The sequence below is a fragment of the Phocoena sinus genome, chromosome X (genome assembly GCF_008692025.1).
Source record: "Phocoena sinus isolate mPhoSin1 chromosome X, mPhoSin1.pri, whole genome shotgun sequence".
NCBI lineage: Eukaryota > Metazoa > Chordata > Mammalia > Artiodactyla > Phocoenidae > Phocoena > Phocoena sinus.
The window spans coordinates 72,906,890-72,930,752 of record NC_045784.1 but is presented as its reverse complement, the minus strand read 5'-3'; the positions used below and the strand labels follow the sequence as shown (position 1 = coordinate 72,930,752).

Genomic DNA, 23,863 nt, shown 5'->3' with positions numbered 1-23,863 from the left:
GGATTCTTTTAACTGAGTTATGGAACTTTCTAACGCCCGGAGGTCAACATCTACAGCTTGTCTTAAGGCATCATAATAGTGGGGTTGTTGAATGAGGGCTGTTGCACCTGTTCTTACCCCGGCTGCCATTCCTAGTCCTAGGAGTACAGCCAGGGTGAGTGTTATGGGTTTCCTCTTAAACCTTCTTCTGCCCTCATATTCATCTAGAAAGGATGAATCTGAATGATAAATGAGTCTGGGGACTAGCTGAACTAACACACAAAAATCGGTTGAAGCTTTAAGGACCTCTAAAGAAATGCAGGGGGTCAATCCTGTGTTACATGCCCACCATCCATCCGGAGGAGGGAGGAGATACCCTGAGCCCTGTGGGAGGCTTAAATTGGCACAAAGATGTCGGTGGGACGAGGGGGGCGTTCCTACACATGTACCGTTTCCTAATACTGAGGCCAGGGTCAATTTACTATTTTCTTCTTGTTTCCATCGACATTGATCTGGAGTGTTAACATTATTATAATTAGAATTATAGCCTATAGCATCATAATAAGGGGGAGGAGCAGCATAGCAAAGCCAACATGATTTGGTAGCCTCCGGGTTTGTGGCATTTAAAACCTCAAAAGCCGCCTGGACCAATGAGAGCATTCGGTCCCGGGGGGTCTTGGGCTTGATTGTCATTCCTTTTGGCTCAAAAGTTTGGTTTCTTATCTCTGGTAACGCTGTGGGAGGGGCCAAAGGTAGCAAAGAGTGCCCTATCTCAGGGTTGGGGCCTATAGGAACTGGAGTAGGGGTTTCAATTTTTAGTTTGATGGTCATTAGTAATCCATCATCATATCCTTCTTTATAAAACCTGATTCCCCATGAATGGCCATTTATCCAGTTTTTTATCTTTTTTTCCTGGTTCACTAAAAGAAATCTTAAGGGGATGGCACCATTTAGTACATTCAGGCCTATAAGTTAAGGGGTTGGTTGGGTGTGTATAATTGGCTGTCACCTTAATAAAGTCCCAGCCAGAGGTGGGCTTCCAATAGGTGTCTCCTGTGGTTTCATATCCCCAGCTTTTGCAATAAAAGTTTTCAGTTCCTCCATATTTATAATTAAGGGACCTGTGGCGATGGAACCCGGGGCATATGTAGAAAGCAGGAGCTCTGAGCCCAGTCCTCCGAATCCCGTTTTTGCAACCCTTTCCGGAGGAATCAGCTCTAGTTGATAAAATTTTTGGAACATTATGTTGATCATAATAGTCTTCTAAATCCCAACCGGGAGCCCCTATGGCCAGTTTACAAACATCAGGAAAAAGGTTTGGCCACCAGGTCCATTGGGGAGCGATATTGCTAACAGACATATTACATCTCCAGTTTGGGAAATTACCTGCCAGGTTAAACGCTGGGGCAGGTGAGGACTAAAATTACTCACAGTCAGTAGGGGTAACAAAGTTAAAGTTATAAGTCTGATGATCGCAGAAGCTTGAGCTTGAGCGGGTTGCTGGTCTTTTGGGCTCGCCATTCCGATGTTGCAGATGCTGGTGCGGCCTTCACGTGTGAAGCGTGGATCCACGCAGCGATGCCGTCTACCTTTATAGCCGTGGGGGTGGTGAGCAGGACGATGTATGGTCCTTTCCACCGAGGCTCTAGAGTCTGGGTTCGGTGCCGACGGACGTACACGGAATCTCCGACTTGGAAGGGATGAGCCTCTGCTGGTGTTCCTGGTCGGTAAGCCTCTGCCAACTGGGACCACACCTCCTTTTGGACCAACTGGAGTCCCAACAGCCTAGCATATAAGTCAGTGTTATTCTGGCAGTCAGGACTTAATATTTTCCTTAGCGTAAAAAGAGGAGGTGGGGCCCCGTATAGTATTTTAAATGGAGTAAGATAATAGCGGGAGGGGGTATTTCTAGCCCGGAACAGGGCTAAGGGAAGGAGCACCGTCCAATCTGTACCGCCAGTCTCTATGGACAATTTAGTTAGGGTCTCTTTTAGAGTTCTATTCATTCTCTCTACCTGTCCTGAACTCTGGGGTCTATAGGCACAATGTAATTTCTAATCAGTCCCCAGGTATTTGGCCACACCCTGACTTACCTGGGCGACGAAGGCGGGACCATTATCTGATCCTATTACCTTTGGTGCCCCGAACCGGGGGAAATTTTCTTTTAAGATCTTTTTGGCCACCACAGTAGCTGTCTCCTTCGTCGGGAAAGCTTCTACCCATCCTGAGAAGGTATCTATAAAAACTAGAAGATACCTGTTACCGTACCTTCCAGGGCGTATTTCAGTGAAGTCGACCTCCCAATAGGCTCCTGGGCGGTCTCCTCTGAGCCTTTTTCCGACCTCAAGTTTTCCTTTATGGGAGTTTACCTGTTGGCATGGAATGCACTCTCGTGCAATCTGCTCAGCTAATTTAGTTAGTCCAGGGGTATCATAACCTGTCTTGTGTAGTAGGGACACCATCTTTTTGGTTCCCAAGTGTGTCCATCTGTGAATCTGTTGTAGCATGGATTTTGCTTGTTGAGGAGATAATGTTCCTTTAGTTATGGCTGGGGTACTTGTTCCCCTATCATTTGGTTTCCCAGGACTCTCATCTGATAGTTCTAGTATGATTTCCCATAGAGCCACTTCTCGTGCCACCCTATCTGCCATGTTGTTGCCTCTTGTCACCGGGGTATTGTCCTTCTGGTGTCCGGGGCAATGAATGATGCTGACTTTAGTGGGGAGCATGAGGGCAGCTAGCAGTGCCACTATTTCTTCTTTGTTTTTAATTTCTTTGCCCGCCGAGGTGAGCAACCCTCTTTGTTGGTAAATGGCCCCATGGACCTGGGCGGTAGCAAATGCGTATCTACTGTCCGTATAGATGTTTACCTTTTTGTTTTCTGCTAGTTCCAATGCTCTAGTCATGGCGATTAGTTCAGCCCGTTGGGCCGATGTCCCTTGCGGTAATGTGGCTGCCCAGATGACCTCTTTCCCGTCTACCACGGCAGCTCCCGCCCGACGCTTACCTTCCTCTAGGAAACTGCTTCCGTCAGTAAACCAGGTAACGTCGGCGTTGGGGAGGGGCTGATCCATCAAGTCTGGTCTGCTACGGTGTGCTGCAGCCAGTACTTCCTGACAATCATGGATGACGGTAGTGCTTTCCAGGTCAGGGTCGGGTAGCAAGGTGGCCGGGTTGAGTCCTGTGGCTGAGGTAAACTTAATACGATCTGAGTTTAACAGCAGGGCTTGGTAATGAGTCATCCTGGCATTTGTTAGCCATCTGTCGGGTGGCTGGCGAATTACACTTTCTAATGCATGGGGGGCTGTTATCGTTAGGTTCTGCCCCAAAGTCAGTTTGTCAGCATCTTTGACCAAAGCGGCCACCGCGGCGATTATTTTTAAACAGGCGGGCCATCCTGCTGCCACAGGATCCAATTTCTTTGATAGGTACGCAACCGGGCGATTCCAGGGGCCCAGTTTCTGAGTTAGTACTCCCTTTGCGATACCTTTATTCTCGGCCACGTACAGATGAAAAGGCTTAGTGATCCTTCCCCCGTTCCTTTTTTTAGGGCATTCTCTTGCCCAATGACCTTTTTCTTTACAGTAGGCACATTGGTCCTTGTCTAATGGCCGCCTTCTATCCGTTGTTCGCCCTTCCTGTCTATTTCTGTCTCTACTGTTTCCTCCTCTGACTACAGTGGCCAGTATCTTACTCAAATGTCTTTCTTGCCTCTTATCTCATCTTACCTCACGAGCCTCTTGTTCCTTCTGCTTTCTTTCTTCTCTTTCTTCTTCTGTCTCCCTCTTATTATATACCTTATCTGCCTCTTTTACTAAGTCCTGAAGGGAGAAACCTTGTAGGCCATCCAGCCTTTGTAACTTCTTTCTAATATCAGGGGCCGCCTGGTCAATAAAGGCCATTGCTATGGTGGCCTTATGTTCCTCAGAGGTTGGATCATAAGGAGTGAATCGTCTAAAAGCCTCCATTAAGCGTTCTAGGAACACGGTTGGCGATTCCTGGGGCCCCTGAGTTACCTCTCTTACCTTAGCCAAATTCGTGGGGCGCCTGGCCGCTCCATGGAGACCCGCTACCAGAGCCTGGCGATACATTTTCAGGTGCTCCTTACCTTCCGGGGTATTAAAGTCCCAATTCGGCCTGACGAGTGGAAACCCGGCATCAATCTCGTTAGGCAACTGGGTAGGTTGTCCATTGGCGGCTAACACATTCTTTTTAGCCTCCAGGAGAACCCGTTGCCTCTCCTCAGTTGTGAGGAGAGTCTGGAGGAGCTGTTGACAATCATCCCAGGTGGGTTGGTGGGAGAAGACAAGAGACTCTATTAAAGCAGTAAGAGCCTGTGGGTTTTTAGAGAAAGTAGGGTTATGCATCTTCCAATTATAAAGATCTGCAGAGGAAAAGGGCCAGTATTGAAGGGGTCTATTCCCGTGGTTATCGGGGGGGCCATATTCTCTAAGGGGTAAAGCAGTAGAATCTGGGGAAACAGCCCTCTGGCTTCTGGTGCCCGCCGAGGGACCCCCCCTTTCCGCCATAACAGGTGGCCCTACTGGTGCGGAGGGTTGTGAAGCTGGGGGTCCTAGGGGCGACATGGGATTTAGGGCCGGAGGATAAGGAGGTGGGGAATCTAGAAGAAGCAAATCAGACTGCAGGTCAGGATATATCGCCTTTGGCGGGTCCGGGGCAGCAGATGACTTTTCCGTGTCTGGGGTTTTCTTCAGGGCCAATATCTCCGATTGTGCTGGAGCGCATGCAGACGTGCCTATTGAGGAAACAAAGGGCCGGACCCACGGAGGCGGGGAGAGAACTAGATCTTCCCAGACCAGGATATATGGTATCTGGTCTGGGTGTCCGTGGGGTCCTGTGTTAAAGACCCTAGACTTGACTAGCCCAACCTTATCTAACAAAAAAGATCCCTCGGGTGGCCACCCTGTCTGAAATGTAGGCCACTCAGAGGTACACAGCGTTTACCATTTTCCTTTCCTTACTTCTACCGAAAGGTTGTGGGCCCTAGCCCTAACTTCGGTCCAGTGGCTTAGGGTAAGAGAAAGAGGAGTCGTCATAGTTTGTCCCATTGTCGTCCGTCAAAAGAAAGATAATAGTACAGAAAAACAATAAAATTTCAAAAGACACACATTGATATTGCCGCCGCGAACTTAAACCCGAAACCAACTCAAATTCAGATGGCAGCTTATATAACCTGCCAGAACCAGCCGCCGCGAACTTAAACCCGAAACCAACTCAAATTCAGATGGCAGCTTATATAACCTGCCAGAACCAGATGAAGAGGGGACAAAATTTGTTTCTCCTTCCAGATGGACCACCAGGGCGTCCCCCGGGGCCCGTGGACACCAGCTTTCGGCACGTCTGCCTAGCCAGGAGTCCAATACAGATTCCACAGCAAGCCGGTTCGCACGGCTTTTTCCTAATGGCGGCTAGCAACAAACAAACGACAAACAAACAGACAATTGGGCTCGAGCCTACCTGATACCTCCGACTCCCGATGTTCTTGTGACCCGGGGGCGAGTGGGGATCCCGGACGAGCCCCCAAATGTTAGACCCAAACGGTCTACGAGGGATTCCAACTCGCCCAAGAACCGCCAAGAGTCGAGAGCCGCTGCAACACGCAAGAGGTTTATTAGGAGCCGATGCACCGGGGTTCCCTGAACCTCACGCAGGAGGCCGATGGGGAACCCCTAAAAGCGGAATCACATACTTTTTATAGGTTTATTTACTCATAGGGCGGGTATATTCTCACAATGATTGGGTAAATGTGGTGACTTTTGAATTCATTGGCTTAGGAACTTTTGTCCCACCTTCTGGCCGTTATAGTTGTCTGTTCATTGTGGCGGTTAGGGCGTATACCTGTTACGGGCAACTGGAAAATTACCCGCTGTCTGGCAAGTCCCCGTCAACTGAAAAACTCCAAGAATTGGTTTCGATAGGGAGAAGGAGTGGCGCACGATAGGGAGAAGAATTGGTTTACGGGAACAAGTGAGGGGGTGGAAAGTCCCTAAAGGCCCCACACCATCAATATGGGAAGTTTCATTTTCTACTTTTTCCATGTCTTCAGTTATTTTAATTTTTAAAGAATAAATTGCTTTTATAATCAAAAACACTAAAGGTTTTTAAAAGTCTGTTAGAACTGAATTAGCTTCTAAAGGGATATCACGTCTGAGGGGAAATCAAATTCATCATCATAAATGAGGTTTTTTCAGTACTAAACATAAAATATCTATATTACTGAGTGAAACAAAATAACTGCCAGAAATATAATTAAGGATTCTCTGAACAAGTCTGGAGCTGAGAATAAGAAATCAACTCTTACTGTCTCATCCACCAGTGTAAGAAGTGTAGCATAATCATGAAGCCTGAGGAATGCAGAGTGTCAAGCCTTTGGGCTTTCAAGTAGAAAACAGAGCAATTACCATTATTAAATGGTCAAATAATTTATATGCATTTATTAATAAAAAGAGGTGAGTATTAACATTATCTGCATAAAGGAGAAATAAAACAATTGGAGAAGCAGATCAACGAAGGCATAAATGCATTCTCAGAGAAGGAGCACAAACTTTGGTGAGAATGATTGGTAGGTCTCTCTGAGGTGTGCAAGGGTGGTCAACACCTGTTTCATATTAAGATGTGGTTTGTCTGCCAGATAGTGTCTAATCTCATTTCTTATATAGTATCCCTGAGCTTCAAGCTCTCTTTTCCTCATATCCAGGCATGTGGAAAAGTGATGGGTGAGGCTCCGGAATTGAAAGAGGGTGTCAGTTTCACACTTTACTCTTTGCCCAACTGCATTAAGGTGGTTGCCTCAAAATGCTATATATCCAAGAAATGTGAAGAGCAGGTATGGATGAAGGAATTTTTAGTCTTCATCTCAATCTGTTACTAGGATACAGATATTAATAGCACTGGATGCAGATATTAACAGCACTGTGTATATGTGTTTGTGTGTGGTTTAAGTTCAGATTTCAACAATCAGAGCTGACTGGATTACCCCACTTAATACCCATTCCCTATTCACATATAAAGCTTATTCAAAATGATACTGCTAATGATATTAACAAGTTATTGATCTGATATTTTGCCAGGCTGTTTGGCAGGTCATGTGTTCCTAATTAAATTTTCATTGATCCTTGAGGAACAGCATTATAATGAACAAGGATTAGATTTGAAAGCTCTGCACACAGTATGCAAATATAAACATAAATATACAATAAATTATTTTAAAGAGTTTTTAAGGTCGGTTTTCAGCATTTTGCATACCTCTCCTCCATAAAAAATCCATAGATTCTTTTTAAAGTCACTTAACGTGCTAATGGTTCAAAACTGTGTTAGTTTTCCACTTAGAAGATGTATTGGATGCCCAGATACAGAACATAATTTAAATTTTTACTTAGCAGTATAATATAGTAGAGCTATAGGCTCTATGTTCAAATCCCAGACTCATTTTTTACTAGTAGTTTAACTTTGGGAAGTTTTTCAGCCTCTCTGTGTCTCTGCCTCAGTTCCTCACCTATAAACGCTCATAAATTTGTGAGGATGATAGATATTCCATGTAAAGCTTCTCGCATGGTCAGAGTGAATGACCAGTAAGTCACTACCTTTTGTTTACTTAGCAGATTAAAAACCTGGCTAGACAGCTTGATGATATTCTCTTCCTCTCCAGAATGGTGGTGGTGTGCTTGGGTTCTATGGTATATATACACACTAGGAAGATGTCCCTTTTCTGAAGACACCCTCAGTGAATATTCTAGAGTTCCGTGGTGCTGAAATATCTTGCAGGGAAAAACCTGGTGGTTAAGTAGACCTTATGATTGTAATTTCAAGTAGTGATAAATATAAGTGCTGAGCATATTTAATCTCATTATATCAGGTAAGGCACCTCTCAGGACTTGCAGCTCCCTTAACAACTAGATATTAAAAAGGCAATCAAACTCAGTGTTTCCTAAGGCACAAATCAAGTCAGGGTACATTCCTTTGTAAAAATGTGAAACAATAAATATAAGTGCTAAAATGCAGAGGGTTTCTGGAATGGTTATATTTTTCTTGACCAAATCTCCCACCTACAGACAGCAATTTAATCATTTAGACAAATCTTCCTCAATTTAAATTAGAAAGCCACACAAGGCCTGGAGCAAGATAAACAGGTCCACAAATTAGAGAGTGTTGCTAGAAGGAAACCTCATAGCAATCTCCCTTAACTGCAATTACTAGCTGGGTTTTGCAAAGAATGCAGATTTATCTGTGAAAACTAATGTCCTTAGGCTAATACCCCTTATTTTGGTCTGGGACTCTGGAATGATAATACTCATGTTTGTAATTACCCTTGCTAAGCTTAAGAACCATGGGAAAGCCACTTTCATGTGACATTTGTGACCTTTTTTCTGCAGTAAGTTTTGGCATGGGCATGTCTTTGTTTGCCTATTTACAGTTCAAGTGAATTTCCAAGACTGTGAATTTGGAAGCTCTGGCTTTAGCCTTGAAATTCCACATTTCTGCTCTTTCCAGACTTCCTTACCCTACTGGACAGCCTAGTAGCTATCTCCATAACAAAGCAGGGCCTCTCCCGGCAGGTAAACCTACCCAGTGATTCTGCCCCTCAGGGGCGTGGCAGTACTATTTCCTGGAGCAATCTCACGGGGTGGTTCCACTTTGCATTTGCACTCAATTACTTTATTTGCTGCCTCCTCTGTAGCTGCCAGACCGGCTTCTGCTGTTGCTCAGGTAACTCCCATCTCTCCCTGGCACCACTATAGGCAGAGGTGGTTGATAAAAGGCTTCTAACGTGTGCCTGCCTGCCTGCTTTCCTGCCCCTTTCTTTCATGATCTCTCTCTGTTTGTTCCTTAGGGAGAGCATCTGGGGAGTACCTTGGTGACCACTGAGAAGATGATGAGCTCAAACTATTGGAGTGAGATGAGCAGCAGCAGCTGTGGGACTCAGCAATCCCCAGAAGTGCTGCAGTGCCAGCCCCAGCATTACCGCTGCTACCATCAGTCAAGCCAAGCCCAGCAGCTTCCAGAAAAAAATGTAGTGTATGAGCGAGTGAGGACCTACAGTGGGCCCATGAACAAGGTGGTTGAGGCCTTGGACCCCATCGGCTCACGGGAAGTGTGTTCCCCTCTCAAAACTGCCTCCTCCTACCAAAGCTTGCTTTGGAGTGACCGTTCCCAGGTACCACAAAGACAGCTATGCCAGAAAGGGGAAATCTTTGTTGCCTTTGTTTGCTTTTGAACCTCATTTCTTTTCTTTCTGCTTCTCTGGCTCTGTTCTACAGGATATTATCTCTTGGATTGCAGCTATATACGCAATGTACGGTCACCCAAATTCCATCTCTTGGCTGTTCTTTCATTTACTAGTTCTTGTAGCCATTTGTTTATCAGTTCCAGTGATTTTCATAATCTAACTAGAGCATAGGATGGTTCATTTTTTGTTGAATTAGATTGGAATATATGACCTGAGGTATTCTTTTGCTCCTACCACAAAGCAATCCTCAACTAGAATACCGTCATTTTTATAAAATAGGTTCCCACTGATTCACTTCATATCAAAAGTAAACAGGTTTTTTTGTATCAAATATGGTGGTGCAGGGGCAATGGCATGTATGGAGTGATGAGCAATTATTTGTTTAGCAAATAGTATGCTACTCCAGGATAAGTGACAGGCACAATGTCTATTTCAATTGTCATATGTGTTTCATCTTTTGAAAATGATGCATTTGTTCTTGTATAGTCAAGGTGGATAATTTATGAATATTAGTAGAAGGAATATTGAAAGAGTGAATATAAGATTGAGGAAGGCAAGATGTAAGCAATTGTTACATGAAAGCTAAAAATGGTGGAAGTCTAAGACACCCTTTAAAATGAAACAAATTTGTTTTTAAAGGGGTTAGTTTAACATCAGTATCTGTGTTAATAAACTTGCCAATGAATATGAAAGAACACTGTAAGACAATATAAAATTAACAGCTCTATGTCTGTGTTCATCTTTGACTCTCTTTATATTAAATTTGCATGTCTTTAAGCTTTCTGGAAACTTCAGTCCAAACTAAAATTATGTTTCAAGATACAAGTAGTACTGTGAAAAGCTCAAAAAGCAACCATCGGGATGATATCCTATGTTGCATTGTTATGCTGATCTGGAATAAAATGGATTATTTTTCCCAAAACAATAATTTTAATTAGGATATGAGGCAACATTTCTAAAGTATATAATGAAACTATTTAAAAAAGATGTTTTAAAAGATATAGGTAACCCAACAACTATAAAGGCCACAATTTTCCTGTTTTATTTCATTCCTACCTTAATTTGAGGGAAAAATATGAAGAAAAACCCAGTATTCACTGTCAGTAATTTCCTATTTGAAAAAAACTCCACCTGCATTGAAGTCAAAGGGAAGAAAAATAAAAGGTCAAAACTACTAGTTTGTGATAATAATAGTGCAAATGTACATTCCAGTATTCAGTGATGTTAATGAACAACAAAGTGGGTGTCACCTATGTTCCTGAGTAGCCCCAAAACAATGGGGAAGTTGAAACAACAGTTACCATTATCATACGAATGCTAAAATCACCCTATCTGGCATAGTTATTTAAATACATTAACCTCTTTTCTTATCAACTTCCTAGTAAAAGAAAAATAAATAGATAAAAATTTAAAAAGCTTACATTTGGCAAATTATAAACATTGACCACAGAACAACTTTTAGGGTCACACTTTATTGCATACTCCATGGTTCAACTTTCCTTTTTAATATTCTTGGGACCAAGCTGGTTGAGTTTTTTACGAGACTCACCTTTCTATCTGATATTTGCTAAGTGATCCTCACAAGACTAGCTCTATCCTGAAATGTAGTTCCCCAAAGGAGTTTATAAAGAGCCATAGGGACAGAAAGTATGGCCTCAGAAACAGGGAAAATAAATTGGAATGGAGGGTGTTGTGAAATCTGAAGTGATTTATAATTGAAAAGAAAGAAAAGGGCTGGGTAAGGAAGAGGGAGGTGAACTTCTAGATATGTGGTAAAGGAAAAAAAAATAAGAATCTTCATTCTCTCAGTGAAATTAGAAAGAAAATTTGACTATAAATTTCAAACTGAGTTCGATATCAAAGGGCATTCATAAATCCACTAAAAGATAATTTGGCAAGAAAGCTTTTAGATAGCTGCCACAAAGAATGTGACTAGGAAACTATTATTCTATTATTTTATTTCTTTTCTCCCTGTTTAGTGGCAGGATGGCATTATATAAAGTAGGACCTAAAATTGATCTGAAATTACCTTCATGTTAACAAAATGGGTAAGATGTAGTGGCAGCTTTATTATATACCATGCCAAGCACAAGCAAGCAGTACACATTACTTAAAACACTTTTTGTTTTATGCTTTAAAATTCTCTCCTTAATATGCCATGTTTCAATGACATTTTGAGGTGGTATATAGCAATTATTCTGATGCTAAAGTTTGTGACCATGGCAGCTAGGAAGATAAGTATTATAATCAATTGCTAGTTATCATGAATTCAATTAAACTTTTACTTGAATTGTTTTTAGCATTTTTCTGTTTGGATGATAGTAAAAGAATTCCTAAGATTAAAAAAATATATAGGGCTTCCCTGGTGGCGCAGTGGTTGAGAATCTGCCTGCCAATGCAGGGGACACGGGTTCGAGCCCTGGTCTGGGATGATCCCACATGCCGCAGAGCAACTGTGCCTGTGAGCCACAATTACTGAGCCTGCGCGTCTGGAGCCTGTGCTCCGCAACAACAGAGACCGCGATAGTGAGAGGCCCGCGCACCGCGATGAAGAGTGGCCCCCGCTTGCCACAACTAGAGAAAGCCCTCGCACAGAAACGAAGACCCAACACAGCCATAAATAAATAAATTAATTAATAAAAAAAAAAATATATATATATATATATATAATTGCCAGTAGTAAAATATGTTCCCTTTGAGAAACCGAAATTGATGTCACTCTGCTTTGCTTCCTGAATCTTAATTTTCGCTTATGTAGTAGACATTTTGGATTTAACCAAATGCTTTTTGCAGCACTTTAGTATTTTCTATTTCTGGCTTTTTGGCCCACGTTTTTCCTTTTTTGCTTTCTTGTGCACTAAAATAGTGCTTATAGACATAAACATATTTTAAATTTCTCCAGATATAATGTTGCTTTGCTTCTTGTCTAAAATTTATCAGATATATTTTATGATCCCTCAGTTATTATTTTGTCTGACTGATAAAGTGTTTCTCAGAGAAAACTGACTATAGAAACCAGGTATGGTGAAATTGTCTAAATTGATGGTAGAATTAAAATTACTAAGTTTATCCATATGAACAGGAAAAATCAAAAGCAGGTGTAATCAAGGTCATATGTGCATTTTAGAACTGAATATAGTCTTGTAAATAAATGGAATTCTAGAAACTACATAAAACTAAAGAAAACAAAAACCTTATGGCTCAACCTTTTAAAAGGCCTAAATATTAAACAACCATCATTAACTCAGAATGAAACACTGCCTCAGATGAACAACATTGATGTTAATATGCATTGAACATATGTATTTCTCTTCCATTAATTTTAGCTTTTTATGAAGTTCAAGATATTTTCCACATATACAGAGGAGTTCTGTTGTGAGAGAGAGAAATTGATCAAAATAAAATATTTTTAATACCAGGCATTAATTGAACACATATTTATTAAGTGCCTATTATATAAGAAGCACCATGATTATCTGGATAAATACCATTTGCTTATCCAGGGAGAGTTCATATTGAGGACAGATATATACGATCTGATCTGTAGGTGTCCTATATGCTTAGATTTCATTTTAAAATATAATTTTGTGCTTTTGCCATCAATATTTTATTGAATAAAACATTTTGGTGCAAGAAGGGATCTCTTAGAGATTGTGTTTTATGGATTACCATTTTTTTAAATTTGAAACTTGCAACCAAATTTAGCTCCAGAAAGCAGCCCAGGGGAGAATGTGAGTGAGTTTATGAATGGCCTCTGCTCTCAATAATTACCCAGCTTGGGCTTTTCTTTGTTTACATGACTTTTTTCCTTTTTCTTTGGTTACAGAGATAGTGGATAGTTCCCTTACTGTGCCAGGATTTATATACACTATCATAAAATTTTCCTGTTCTGTGGGGATGGGTGTGTTGCTTTGGAAAATTGTTGTTCAAAGGAGTGGTCACTAAAGTGAACGATTATTCAGGGAAGTAGCTTGCCTGAGAAAGCAATGAGGTTAAAGGATAAAGAGGCCCAGTTTTCAGCTTTGGTCATCCCTTTTGTACTTACAATTAAATGAAGCTATAGAAATTGAGTGCAAGTAATTGCTGGGTGAAAATGCCCTTGCCAATTGTCTCTTGTTTAAGGGAGGTCTGATAAATTGCTAGGCCTGTTTTGAGTCAGTGGCACTCATGAGCTATCATTTTGTGTGTGTGTGTGTGTGTGTGTGTGTGTGTGTGTGTGTGTGTGTGTGAGAGAGAGAGAGAGAGAGAGAGAGAGAGAGAGAAAGGTGGTGGGGGCAAAGGGGAGGGAGGTGAACTTTTCCTTTAACTGTTGTTTTATTTCTTGACAATTCTTGGTAAAATAACTGCAAGTTTGCCATGCTCTTAAACCCTATTTAAAAGTGAAAACCTTTCTAAACAGGTGTATTTGAGCTAACTTTTTCTTCACAACAGCAGCTATCTTAATAGCCATCCTTTTTTGGCTTCCAATGGAACGTATGTACTTTCAGTTTTTAAAGTCAAAAAGCATGCGCTACAAAGGGACTGTATACTTTATTTTCTCTCCTAGTTGCCTTCAAGAAAAGAAAGAATCCAGGAATGGGTCTCTTAAATGAGGGATTTTCCTTGGAGGGAAAGGATGAGTGGAAGGATTTCTATTACTATTACATTCTATTGCTTTCTTTACATGAGAACAGAATCACACATTTTATCCTAAATTAAGGAAGTGTTTGTTTCATATAAACAGAGGTCATTATAATTTACATGTTTCTTCCTGTACAAAGTTCAGAACAGCATCTCAACAATAACCTAAGGCAAGTGTTTAACCATGTTACTGTCTTTGACAGGTTCTAACAAAAGCATCTCCCAAACTATTCTGAAAATTTATTTAAATGGCCTATTTAAATGGCCGTTTGCCTTGGCAAATTCTGCCAGCATAAATTTCAGGTGGTTTTTAAAGATTCTGCCTCTTTTGAAACTATTCAGCCTAGCCTTTTCCTAAGTCACTATTATTACTTTCAGTGATTCTCATAGTCATTAAAACTGACAGGAGCGTATAGAAGGCTCCCATGGTTTTCCTTCTTGGAACATTATATTATGTATTAGTTTTTAAGTAAAGTTTTAAAATTCAAATTAGGCAACATGAAAGAGTGCCATGTTTATTTCAACAAGATTCCAAATATTTAAAGAACAAAGTCCTGTACTATGCATGTAATCTTTTCTATTACCTAATTCTCGTTCCCAGCAGTCTTGCTGTCTCTCCTTTACATACTGCACCAAGGTCTTGAACTCTTTGATCAGAGCTATCAATAGGAAAATGAAAGCCAATAGGTATTGACTGAAAATGTTCATATTATGTAGAGCCTAAAGATCAGTCACAGAGAACATTGTGTGGAGAAAGTGCCCATGCAAATGAATCTATGTGTAGTGTCCCAGAGAGAACTACAAATAATAAATGTGCATTGATGAGGTAGACTTGGGGAGAACTGAACTATGAAACAGTCAAGTGTAGTGGCTAATAGTGTAAGCTTAGGTTTTAAACTTCTTTGGTTTAATTCCTGGTTCAGGGACTTGCTAGCTATATGCTTCAGTTGCCTCATCTATAAAATGGGGCGATAATAACACCTAAGTCATAGGATTGTTATTAGAGTCAAATGCGATAATATATGGTGAAAAATACACAGCACAGTGCCTGACACATCGTGTTAATGTTGTATTACTCAGAATAAATGACTTGACCTCTCATGACCTAGTGTCCTCATTTGTAAAGTGGGGATAATAATACCTTCCTTCAGAGTTGTAGTGAGTATTGAGATAACATGTGAAGGTGTACAGCACAGAGTTAGCACTGGATAATTCTTTCTGCTTGTATTATTGATTTATAAAAATATAGCCAACAAAAGCCGATAGCTGCACAAACTACGGTAATAAGCTAAATGAATAAAGTAAGGGTTCCTTTGACACTGGGAAGATTAGGTAAACACACATGCTTGAAAGGCTTATTAGGGCTCTACTAGCTAAGACAGACTAACAAGGAAAAGCATTAAAGCAATTTTCTAAAACATGGTGTATGATCAAAAGACTGGAGCAGCAAGAATGTATTTATAATGTTTACTGGCATAAATATCCTTTAGAAAGAGTAATTTGGAAGTTCCCATGCTCTTAGAGTCTTTGAACTTGAACCTCAATATTTGAAATGAAGTTTTTTTTAGTGTGTGTTTTTTTCTTTTTCCTTTTTAAAATGTAGTGATGCTGACATTAAAGCTTGCTTGCAGTCTGCCTCTTACCTAATGCACCTAATGCTTCCTCTACAGCTACACTTCCAGTAGGGTAGTATGCGGTTAATTACATTAACATTTAAATTAATTCAAATCCAATAAAACTAATTATTCAGTTCCTCAGCTGCAATAGCCACATTTTAAGTGCTCAACAGCCACATGTGGCTAGTGACTACTGAACTGTACAGCACAGATACAGGGCATTTCCACCACTGCAGAGAGTTCTACTGGACCCTACAGATCTATATATTCAAGCTACTCATTTACATATAGAACTACCTCTAAGATCATCACAATTCAAAGAAATTCATGGTGATGCAAATGTGCGATCAAAGGGCTACCAAAGTACAGGATCAGCTTTAACAGAAACATAGGAATGAAACAAAAAAGGAAGCCACAAACTTTCAAAGTACAAGTTTAGAATGACAATTTCAGTAGAAGAAGAATTAAATTCATAAAATTTTTTAAAAGAGCTGACTGAAATATTTTTCTGTATGTATGCAGGTATAGTCATCCTTTGCTATCTGAGGAGGATTGATACTTGGACCTCTGCTCCAGATACCAAAATCCACTTATGCTCAAGTATCTTTATTTTGTTGTTAGTTTCTGCTTTATAACAAAGTGAGTCAGTTATACATATAAATATGTTTCCAAATCTCTTCCCTCTTGAGTCTCCCTCCCTCCCATCCTCCCTATCCCACCCATCCAGGTGGTCACAAAGCACCAAGCTGATCTCCCTGTGCTATGCGGCTGCTTCCCACTAGCTATCGACCTTACGTTTGGTAGTGTATATATGTCCATGAATCTCTCTCGCTTTGTCACAGCTTACCCTTCCCCCTCCGCATATCCTCAAGTCCATTCTCCAGTAGGTCTGTGTATTTACTCCTGTCTTACCCCTAGGTTCTTCATGACATTTTTTTTTTCTTAAATTCCATATATATGTGTTAGCATACGGTATTTGTCTTTCTCTTTCTGGCTTACTTCACTTTGCATGACAGACTCCAGGTCTATCCACCTCATTACAAACTGCTCAATTTCGTTTCTTTTTATGGCTGAGTAATATTCCACTGTATATATGTGCCACATCTTCTTTATCCATTCATCCGATGATGGACACTTAGGTTGTTTCCATCTCCAGGCTATTGTAAATAGAGCTGCAATGAACATTTTGGTACATGACTCTTTTTCAATTATGGTATTCTCAGGGTATATGCCCAGTAGTGGGATTGCTGGTTCATATGGTAGTTCTATTTGTAGTTTTTTAAGGAACCTCCATACTGCTCTCCACAGTGGCTGTATCAATTTACATTCTAACCAACAGTGCAAGATGGTTCCCTTTCCTCCACACCCTCTTCAGCATTTATTGCTAGTAGATTTTTTGATGACGGCCATTCTGACTGGTGTGAGATGATATCTCATTGTAGTTTTGATTTGCATTTCTCTAGTGATTAATGAAGTTGAGCATCTTTCATGTGTTTGTTGGCAGTCTGTATATCTTTGGAGAAATGTCTATTTAGGTCTTCTGCCCATTGGATTGGGTTGTTTGTTTTTTCTGTTATTGAGCTGCATGAGCTGTTTATAAATTTTGGAGATTAATTCTTTGTCAGTTGCTTCATTTGCAAATACTTTCTCCCATTCTGAGGGCTGTCTTTTGGTCTTGTTTATGGTTTCCTTTGCTGTGCAAAAGCTTTGAAGTTTAATTAGGCCTCATTTGTTTATTTTTGTTTTTATTTCCATTTCTCTAGGGGGTGGGTCAAAAAGGATCTTGCTGTGATTTATGTCTTAGAGTGTTCTGCCTATGTTTTCCTCTAAGAGGTTGATAGTTTCTGGCCTTACATTTAGGTCTTTAATCCATTTTGAGCTTATTTCTGTGTACGGTGTTAGGGAGTGATCTAATCTCATACTTTTACATGTACCTGTCCAGTTTTCCCAGCACCACTTATTGAAGAGGCTGTCCTTTATCCACTATACATTCCTGCCTCCTTTATCAAAGATAAGGTGACCATATGTGGGTGGGTTTATCTCTGGGCTTTCTATCTTCTTCCATTGATCTATATTTCTGTTTTTGTGCCAGTACAATACTGTCATGATTACTGTAGCTTTGTAGTATTGTCTGAAGTCAGGGAGACTGATTCCTCCAGTTCCGTTTTTCGTTCTCAACATTGTTTTGGCTATTCGGAGTCTTTTGTGTTTCCATACAAATTGTGAAATTTTTTGTTCTAGTTCTGTGAAAAATGCCAGTGGTAGTTGGATAGGGATTGCATTGAATCTGTAGATTGCTTTGGGTAGTAGAGTCATTTTCACAATGTTGATTCTTCCAATCTAAGAACATGGTATATGTCTCCAACTATTTGTATCATTTTTAATTTCTTTCACAGTGTCTTATAATTTTCTGAATACAGGTCTTTTGTCTCCTTAGGTAGGTTTATTCCTAGATATTTTATTCTTTTTGTTGCAATGGTAAATGGGAGCATTTTCTTGATTTCACTTTCAGATTTTTCATCATTAGTGTATAGGAATGCCAGAGATTTCTGTGCATTAATTTTGTATCCTGCTACTTTACCAAATTCATTGATTAGCTCTAGTAGTTTCTGGTAGCATGTATAGGATTCTCTATGTATAGTATCATGTCATCTGCAAACAGTGACAGCTTTACTTCTTCTTTTCCGATTTGGATTCCTTTTATTTCCTTTTATTCCCTGATTGCTGTGGATAAAACTTCCAAAACTATGTTGAATAACAGTGGTGAGAGTGGGCAACCTTGACTTGTTCCTGATCTTAGTGGAAATGCTTTCAGTTTTTCACCATTGAGGACAATGTTGGCTGGAGATTTTCATATATGGCCTTTATTATTCTGAGGAAAGTTCCCTCTATGCCTACTTTCCACAGGGATTTTATCATAAATGGGTGTTGAATTTTGTCAAAAGTTTTCTCTGCATCTATTGAGATGATCATATGGTTTTTCTCCTCCACTTTGTTAATATGGTTTATAACATTGATTGTTTTGCATATATTGAAGAATCCTTGCATTCCTGGAATAAACCTCACTTGATCATGGTGTATGATCCTTTTAATCTGCTGTTGGATTCTGTTTGCTAGTATTTTGTTGAGGATTTTTGCATCTATGTTCATCAGTGATATTGACTTGTAGTTTTCTTTCTCTGTGACATCCTTGTCTGGGTTTGGTATCAGGGTGATGGTGGCCTCGTAGAATGAGTTTGGGAGTGTTCCTCCCTCTGCTATATTTTGGAAGAGTTTGAGAAGGGTAGTTGTTAGCTCTTCTCTAAGTATTTGATAGAATTAGCCTGTGAAGCCATCTAATCCTGGACTTTTTGTTTGTTGGAAGATTTTTAATCACAGTTTCAATTTCAGTGCTTGTGATCGGTCTGTTCATATTTTCTATTTCTTCCTGATTCAGTCTTGGCAGGTTGTGCATTTCTAAGAATTTGTCCATTTTTTCCAGGTTGTCCATTTTATTGGCATAGAATTGCTTGTAGCAATCTCTCATGATGTTTTGTATTTCTGCAGTGTCAGTTGTTACTTCTTCTTTTTCATTTCTAATGCTATTGATTTGAGTCTTCTCCCTTTTTTTCATGAGGAGTCTGGCTAATGGTTTATCAGTTTTGTTTATCTTCCAAGTACCAGCATTTAGTTTTGTTGATCTTTGCTGTCATTTCCTTCATTTCTTGTTCATTTATTTCTGATCTTATTTTTATGATTTCTTTCCTTCAGCTAACTTTGGGGTTTTTTTGTTCTTCTTTCTCTAATTGCTTTAGGTGCAATGTTAGGTTGTTTATTTGAGTTGTTTCCTGTTTCTTAAGGTAAGATTGCATTGCTATAAACTTCCCTCTTAGAACTTCTTTTGCTGCATCACATAGATTTGGGGTCATCGTGTCTCCATTTTCATTTGTTTCTAGGTATTTGTTTATTTCCTTTTTGATTTCTTCAGTGACCACTTTGTTATTAAGTAGTGTATTGTTTAGCCTCCATGTGTTTGTATTTTTTTACAGATCTTTTCCTTTAATTGATATCTAGTCTCTTAGCTTTGCTGTTGGAAATGATATTTGAAACAATTTCAATTTTCTTAAATTTACCAAGGGTTGACTTGTGAGCCAAGATATGATCTATCCTGGAGAATGCTCCGTGAGCACTTGAGAAAATGTGTATTCTGTTTTTTTTGGATGGTATATCCTATAAATATCAATTAAGTCCATCTTGTTTAATGTATCATTTAAAGCTTGTGTTTCATTATTTATTTTCATTTTGGATGATCTGTCCATTGGTGAAAGTGGGGTGTTAAAGTCCCCTACTATGGATGTGTTCCTGCCGATTTGCCCTTTTATGGCTGTTAGTATTTGCCTTATGTATTGAGGTGCTCCTGTGTTGGGTGCATAAATATTTACAATTGTTATATCTTCTTGGATCGATCCCTTGATCATTATGTAGTGTCCTACGTTGTCTCTTCTAATAGTCTTTATTTTAAAGCCTTTTTTGTCTGATATGAGAATTGCTACTCCAGCTTTCTTTGGTTTCCAGTTTCATGAAATATCTTTTTCCATCCCCTTACTTTCAGTCTGTATGTGTCTCTAGGTCTGAAGTTAGTCCCTTGTAGACAGCATATATATGGTCTCGTTTTTGTATCCATTCAGCCGATCCTGTCTTTTGCTGGGAGCATTTAGTCCACTTACATTTAAGGTAATTATCAGTATGTATGTTCCTATTCCCATTTTCCTAATTTTTTTGGGTTCATTATTGTAGCTCTTTTCCTTGTCTTGTGTTTCTTGCCTAGAGAAGTTTCTTTAGCAGTTGTTGTAAAGCTGGTTTGGTGGTGCTGAACTCTCAACATTTGCTTGTCTGTAAAGGTTTTAATTTCACCATCAAATCTGAATGAGATCCTTGCTATGTAGAGTAATCTTGGTTGCAGGTTCTTCTCCTTCATCACTTTAAATATGTCCTGCCAGTCCCTTCTGGCTTGCAGAGTTTCTGCTGAAAGATCAGCTGTTAACCTTATGGGGATTCCTTCGTGTGTTATTTTTCCCTTGCTGCTTTTAATATGTTTTCTTTGTATTTAATTTTTGACAGTTTGATTAATATGTGTCTTGGCGTTTTTCTCCTTGGGTTTATCCCATATGGGACTCTCTGTGCTTCCTGGACTTGATTAACTCTTTCCTTTCCCATATTAGGTAAGTGTTCAACTATAATCTCTTCAAATATTTTCTCAGTCCCTTTCTTTTTCTCTTGTTCTTCTGGAACCCCTATAATTCAAATGTTGGTGCGTTTAATGTTGTCCCAGAAGTCTCTGAGACTGTCCTCAGTTCTTTTCATTTTTTTTTTTGTTTATTCTGCTCTGCGGTAGTTATTTCCACTATTTTATTTTCCAGGTCACTTATCTGTTCTTCTGCCTCAGTTATTTTGCTATTGATCCCATCTAGAGTATTTTTAATTTCATTTATTGTGTTGTTCATCGTTGCTTGTTTCATCTTTACTTCTTCTAGGTCCTTGTTAAATGTTTCTTGCATTTTGTCTATTCTATTTCCAAGATTTTGAATCATCTTTACTATTATTATTCTGAATTCTTGTAGACTGCCTATTTCATCTTCATTTGTTAGGTCTGGTGGGTTTTTATCTTGCTCCTTCATCGGCTGTGTGTTTTTGTGTCTTCTCATTTTGCTTATCTTACTCTGTTTGGGGTCTCCTTTTTGCAGGCTGCAGGTTTGTCGTTCCCATTGTTTTTGGTGTCTGTCCCCAGTGGCTAAATTTCATTCAGTGGGTTGTGTAGGCTTCGTGGTGGAGGGGACTAGTGCCTGTATTCTGGTGGATGAGGCTGGATCTTTTCTTTCTGGTGGGCAGGTCCACATCTGTTGGTGGGTTTGAGGGTGTCTGTGGACTTATTATGATTTTAGGCAGCCTCTTTGCTAGTGGGTGGTGTTGTGCTCCTGTCTTGCTAGTTTTTTGGCATAGAATGTCCAGCACTGTAGCTTGCTGGTTGTTAAGTGAAGCTGGGTGCTGGTGTTGAGGTGGAGATCTCTGGGAGCTTTCGCCATTTGTTATTGTGTGGAGCTGGGACGTCTCTTGTGGACCAGTGTCCTGAAGTTGGCTCTCCCACCTCAGAGGCACAGCATTGACTCCTGGCTGCAGCACCAAGAGCCTTTCATCCACTCAGCTCAGAATAAAAGGGAGAAAAAGTAGAAAGAAAGAATTAGTAGAAGTAGTAAGAAAGAAAGAAAGAAAGGAGGGAGGGAGGGAGGGGGGAAGGAAGGGAGGAAGGAGGGAATGAATGAAAAAAAGAAAGAAGATAAAGTAAAATAACATAATATAAAATGTAATAAAGTTATTAAAATAGACAAATAATTATTAAGACAAAAATATTAAAAAACAAACAAACAAAAAAATGGACGGATAGAACCCTAGGACAAATGGTGGAAGCAAAACTATACAGACAAAATCTCACACAGAAGCATACACATATACACTCACAAAAAGAGGAAAAGGGGAAAAAATCATAAATCTTGCTCTCAAAGTCCACCTTCTCAATTTGGAATGATTCGTTGTTTATGCATGTACTCCACCGATGCAGGATACATCAAGTTTATTGTGGAGTTTTAGTCCGCTGCTTCTGAGGCTGCTGGGAGAGATTTCCCTTTCTCTTGTTTGTTTGCACGGCTCCCAGGGGCTCAGTTTTGGATTTGGCCCCGCCTCTACGTGTAGGTCGCCAGAGGGTGTCTGTTCTTCGCTTAGACTGGATGGGCTTAAAGGAGCCGCTGATTTGGGGGCTCTGGCTCACTCAGGCTGGGGGGAGGGAGGGGCACAGAATGCGGGGTGAACTTGCGGCAAAGACCGGCATGACGTTGCAACAGCCTGAGGTGCACCGTGTGTTCTCCTGGGGGAGTTGTCCCTGGATCCAGGGACCCTGGCAGTGGCGGGCTGCACAGGCTCCCCGGAAGGGGGTTGTGGATAGTAACCTGTGCTCGCACACAGGCTTCTTGGTGGTGGCAGCAGCAGCCTTAACGTCTCATGCCCATCTCTGGGGTCCACGCTTTTAGCAGTGTCTCGCGCCCCTTCTCTGGAGTTCCTTTAAGCAGCGCTCTTAATCCCCTCTCCTCACGCACCAGGAAACAAAGAGGGAAGACAAAGTCTCTTGCCTGTTGGACAAGTCCAGACTTTTCCCCAGACTCCCTCCCGGCTAGCTGTGGTGCACTAACCCCTGCAGGCTGTGTTCTTGCTGCCAACCCCAGTCCTCTCCCGGTACTCCGACTGAAGCCCGAGCCTCAACTCCCAGCCCTGCCCGCCCCAGCGGGTGAGCCGACAAGCCTCTCAGGCTGGTGAGTGCCGGTTGGCAACGATCCTCTTTGCGGGAATTTCTCCACTTTGCCCTCAGCACCTCTGTTGCTGTGCTCTCCTCCTCTGCCCCGAAGCTTTCCCCCCTCCACCACCCGCAGTCTCTGCCCCCAAAGGGGCTTCCTAGTGTGTGGAAACCTTTCCTCCTTCACAGCTCCCTTGCACTGGTGCAGGTCTTGTCCCTATCCTTTTGTCTCTGTTTATTTTTTCTTTTGCCCTACCCAGGTACGTGGTGGGGGGGGGTTCTTGCCTTTTGGGAGGTCTCAGGTTTTCTGCCAGGATTCAGTAGGTGTTCTGTAGGAGTTGTTCCACGTGTAGATGTATTTCTGGTGTATCTGTGGGGAGGAAGGTGATCTCCACGTCTTACTCTTCCGCCATCTTCCCGGAAGCCCTCTTCTTACTGATTGTCAAGTATCTTATGTAACCTATGCATATCCTTGCCCGCATTTAAAATCATCTTTAGATTTGTAAATACAGTGTAAATACTATATAAATAGTTGACAGAGCACACCAAATTTAAGTTTTGCTTTTTGAAACTTTCAGATTTTTTTTTTTATATTTTCAATCCTTCGTTGGTTGAATTTGAAGATGCAGAACCTGTGGATATGGAGGGGTGACTGTATCTATCCTTTATATAATTTCCCCAGAACCTTACTTTTTGAAAGAGTAAATATTTAAATAGAGGAAAATGATGAAATAATCCTCCTCAATAAAAATGCACCTCCCTTTCTTTTAGCACATGATCTGGGTTTCATAGCCTCTCTGGAACTGCCTATGTCCCTTAAGCTACTGAATTAATTTTAAACTTTAGTAAGTAATGTTCAAATATCATTCCCATTTTTACTGATGAGGTAACAAAAGCACAGGAGTGCTATGTAACTTGCTCAAGTTCATGGAGCTAGTATGTGGTAGAACTGGGATTTAAATCTAAGCAGTCTAGTTCTAGGTCTATGCTTGTAACCACCATGCTATACTGGATATTCCTGATCTATACATTTGACTCTTATTTATGTCATACAGTCTGATATCTGATTCCTGTATCCCA

At 40.7% G+C, this 23,863-nt stretch overlaps 1 protein-coding gene across 1 annotated transcript in view; it reads left to right on the top strand.

Annotated features, from left to right (window-relative positions):
* Positions 1 to 8,869: 8,869 nt before the first annotated feature.
* POF1B (POF1B actin binding protein) overlaps positions 8,870 to 23,863 on the top strand; it is a 107,262-nt gene continuing 92,268 nt past the window's right edge. Inside the window, 1 exon segment of the mRNA XM_032618933.1 lies at positions 8,870 to 9,154. Coding sequence (XP_032474824.1) covers positions 8,870 to 9,154 — 285 coding nt within the window.